Source organism: Euprymna scolopes, chromosome 4 (assembly GCF_053919585.1).
Source record: "Euprymna scolopes isolate OS-2025 chromosome 4, ASM5391958v1, whole genome shotgun sequence".
Lineage (NCBI taxonomy): Eukaryota > Metazoa > Mollusca > Cephalopoda > Sepiida > Sepiolidae > Euprymna > Euprymna scolopes.
In genome coordinates, this window is record NC_136485.1 from 103718338 (window position 1) to 103722234 (window position 3897).

The 3897-nt window shown below is 45.7% G+C and overlaps 2 protein-coding genes across 2 annotated transcripts; both read right to left on the reverse strand.

Annotated features, from left to right (window-relative positions):
• Positions 1-1965: 1965 nt before the first annotated feature.
• LOC145271725 (uncharacterized) lies at positions 1966-2379 on the reverse strand. Its single transcript, XM_080127005.1, has one exon. The coding sequence runs from the start codon at positions 2377-2379 to the stop codon at positions 1966-1968; it is 414 nt and encodes a 137-aa protein (XP_079983131.1).
• A 579-nt stretch (positions 2380-2958) lies between these two features.
• Positions 2959-3474, reverse strand: LOC145271741 (uncharacterized). The gene has a single exon (XM_080127006.1). It carries the CDS (start codon positions 3472-3474, stop codon positions 2959-2961), a length of 516 nt encoding a protein of 171 aa, XP_079983132.1.
• Between the last annotated feature and the right edge of the window lie 423 nt (positions 3475-3897).

Sequence of the window (3897 nt, forward strand, 5' to 3'; positions counted from 1 at the left end):
GTCTACCTCGCCGCCGTCTCCGGGTTGCACAACTTGGACAATATCATTTCTGTCTGGTAGGAGGTGGAGACTCGATTCCCACACACTGGAAGTGACACCAGTCATCACATCCATCGCAAGAAATCATGTCCTGATCACCCTATATATAGGACAAAGCCAAATTACTTCGTTGGCAGGTGTTGATTGAGAAGGAATAGCGTTAATCCCATCCTCAGGCCTATCAACAGATGTAGGTCTGGATCCCTCTTGATCCTCTCCACTTAAGGATAATTCAAGGGGAAATAGGATTTTTTAACGGGTGGATACGCACCGCATCACCCCCCTCTTTTACCCTTGCTGACCTGATTACCCCATCTTCTCCGTAAAACATCTCCAAAATGATCCCAAGAATCCAAAACGGCCTAGGCTTATGTGGGTTCCTCACCAATACCACATCTTCAACCTTTAATCTGTTTTGGAAGGGCACTCTAGAACGCCCCTGGGGTTTCTCCCAGAGGCTCGACAGGTACTCATTATACCACAGAGTTCGATAACTCTCCAGGCACTGGTCCCGAAACTGCATGGTCCTGAGCATCCTTTCTCGGTTGGGTGGGAGGTGGGAGCCAAAATCCTCATCGTTCAGATCTAAAAGTAACCCAGGACTCTAATTAGGCCGCAAAAACATGTTAGGAGTTACTGCCGTTATTGATAGTTCTTTAGATATCCGATATGGTGGTAAGTAAACAAAAATAATTCATCTCACCTCTACCAACCACCTTGTAAAGACAATTCTTAATTGTCTGGATACTCCTCTCCCAAACGCAAGGTGAGTAAAGTGGAATGGGACAGAACTTGATAGAACAGGAGCCAAACTTCTGTTGGTAATCATGGTTTAACATCAACCTTTTAAATAATCGACCGCCCCCTAAGAAAGTTTTAGCATTATCACTGTAGATGGTAGACGGGATGCCATACAGGTTCGTGAACCGCACCAATGCCTGCGGAAAGGCCAATACACTCATGTCAAGCACCCATTCGATGTGTATAGCTCTGGCACATAGACACGTGAAGATCAGTAAATACATTTTCCCCTCCTTACCACCTTTCCTTACCCAAAGGTGTTCAGTGAAATCAACTCCTGTATGCTTAAAGGGAACTTCCAGTTCAATGCGGGATGCGGGCAGGTTAGCTACATTGGGTGGCAAGACTTGTCTGGCATTGTACCTTCGGCACAGTGCGCAGGAAGTAAGGATCGTCTTCACTGCCTGTCTGCCCTTTGGCACTCAGTAGTCACAACGTCTCAGTTCCGCTAAAGTGGACGCAATCCCTAATTGCTGGTTCCTAGCATGTGCATCCATTATGATAAGCTTGATAATCAGGTGATTCTTTGCCAACCGAATAGGGTGTTTAACCTCCATGCTAAAGTGGAGAAATCTACCAATTCTGCCACCTGACCTGATTAGACCTTCATCGTCAATAAACAAATCAAGGTCCCGCACCAACCCAGGTACCGTCTTCCCCGAAGGATAAAAAAATCCAGTTCCTCAGCATATACCTGGCGTTGCATCGTCTGCATAAGCAAAACTGCTGCCAGTTTTTCACTGTCAACTTCTAACCGGCGCAAGCGATTGATAAATTTCAGGACTAAGGAAGTCACTCTTAAGAGTTTATTAAATGAAGATACCCTTTTCAGGGGCAGAACAGTAAGTGTTTCCTCTCCATGGAGGATCGCAGCATTCCAAGATGCACGAGCCATACCTTGGCTGCGTTTGTGGAGGCATGGCAAGTCTTGAGTAGCCCAAGGAGGGGTGCCGCCACTCAACCAACCTGGACCATAGCACCAGAATTGGAAGCAGGTTTTGAACCTTTCCAGCGTCATTCCCCTTGTGATCAACTCAGCGGGGTTCTCTGCCGTTGGAATGTACCGAAATAAGGGATACAAACTGAGTGTGGCTTCCAATTCAACGCTCATCTGCTGGATATCCTTTAGCCAATCCAGGCAAACAGGTTCTTGCTCGCGATGGTCCCCGAGATAAGCCAAGAGAGGACCACTTGAGAATCTGTGGCCACGTGAATTTCAGAAGGAGTGAATCCCCCAAAGTTTCTTAGAATCGTGAGCACACACTTCATGGCAAGGAACACAGCCATGAGCTCCAGAGTAGGAAGTGTTTTCTTTTTCAAAGGAGCCACCCTAGCTTTGGCAAATACAAAAGAAGATCGACATTTCTGAACCACATATGCCGCGAACCCATAGGCTTCCGGGGAGGCGTCACAAAATAGGAAGAGTTCGGCAAGTTCACTCTCACTGAGTGCCTTACGGGGAAAGGAAATGGTCCCCAATCCAGAAAGATCTGATGAAAGTTTCTTCCATGAGGAAAAAAACAGGTGGAACCAACACATCTCACGCTAATCCTTTCTCCCAAAGCCTGCTTAGCAGAATACGACCTCGAAATGAAACGGGCAAGCACAATGATAAAGGACCATAGACTCTTGCGGTCTCCCCGAGAATTTGTCTCTTAGTAGAAGCATCAGGGCTGCACTTAACCGCAGCCAATCGAAGGGTGTCGGAGAGAGGACAGTACCGATAACCAAGTACCTTTTCCCAACAATTGCCATGAACACTCAGTGTACCATGCTTCTCCATCTTGCTTCGAATTCCTACATGGTCAGTATGGCAAGACTGTAGTTCGAAGCCTCCTTGATGTAACCTCTCCCGAGAGAGAGAGTGTATAATCCACACAGCTTTTCTGGACTATCACTAGACATGATGAGATTATCCATATAAAACGATTTTCCATCATAAATCTGCAGTTATCCATAGGAAACTGTGCAGCATGATATCAGAGAACATAATTTTAGTTAAAAGGACTGGAAGCAAGCCCAAAAATTATTGCGTTGTACCTAAAACAACGTAGTCGTTCGCCATCCTTAAAAAAAACAGAACCTGTTCTTATCTGATTCCAGCTTCAGGCTGATCATCTAAAAGGCCTCCTTGATGTCTGCCAATACAACATGATTATTGGAGCGGAAAGTGAGTAGCAAATCCAACAGGTCAGTTGTTAAGTTTACTCCCTGGTAAGTAGTTTCATTCAAAGATGGAGAGTCCCCAACTTTGAGGCTACAGTATAATACTGGCCGAATTTTGGTGGTCGTAGTCGGGTCCGATTTCACAACCGGTCTATGCGGAATCCAAATAAATTCGTTAAATCTCTGAGGGGGCACAAAAATCTCCTCTATTATACCCTCCCGTTCTTGCGGCTGAGAAACCTGCAGATAGTTCAGGTAAAGCTGTTTCCTCTCCAGGTTTCGCGCTATATGTTCTAATATGCGCAAGGCGACAGCATGGTTAGAGGGGACACGCGATATTGTATCTTCTTCCCAGGGCAACTGGGCATAATACTTGTTATCTTTAAACAAGATGGATTGTTGGAAGAGCGCAATCTTCCGCTCATCATAATCTGTTAATTCTTGTTCTGTTATTCCCAGCAACTCCATCCAAACATTTTCTCTTACCCCCTTGGCATGTCACTGTCGGGGAAAAATCACTAAGTGGATCCTCATAGCACGAAACAAAGGTGAGCGGGGTTGACTCCAGCGGTTGATGCTAGAACAGAATTGAAGGTAAGGCTCTCTGGGTTCGCATCCAGAGAATGGTCCAAATCAAGGAACTGCTTCACCTCACCAAAGGGAACCAGTCCTGTTGGAATAATAAAGGCTTGCCCATACAAACAAGGAACCAGTTGGAGAGTTCCCAAGCTTTGAATAAAATCCAATCCAATTATTCCATGAATTGGAATGAAGTGTGTGCCTCTCACAAATCCACCCGCTAGGGGGCAATTATGCCGTTGGAACCCGTCTAAAAGAGTATCTAACTCCTAAATGTGCACAGATATATGCAGGTCCTCCTAGGAAGAGAAT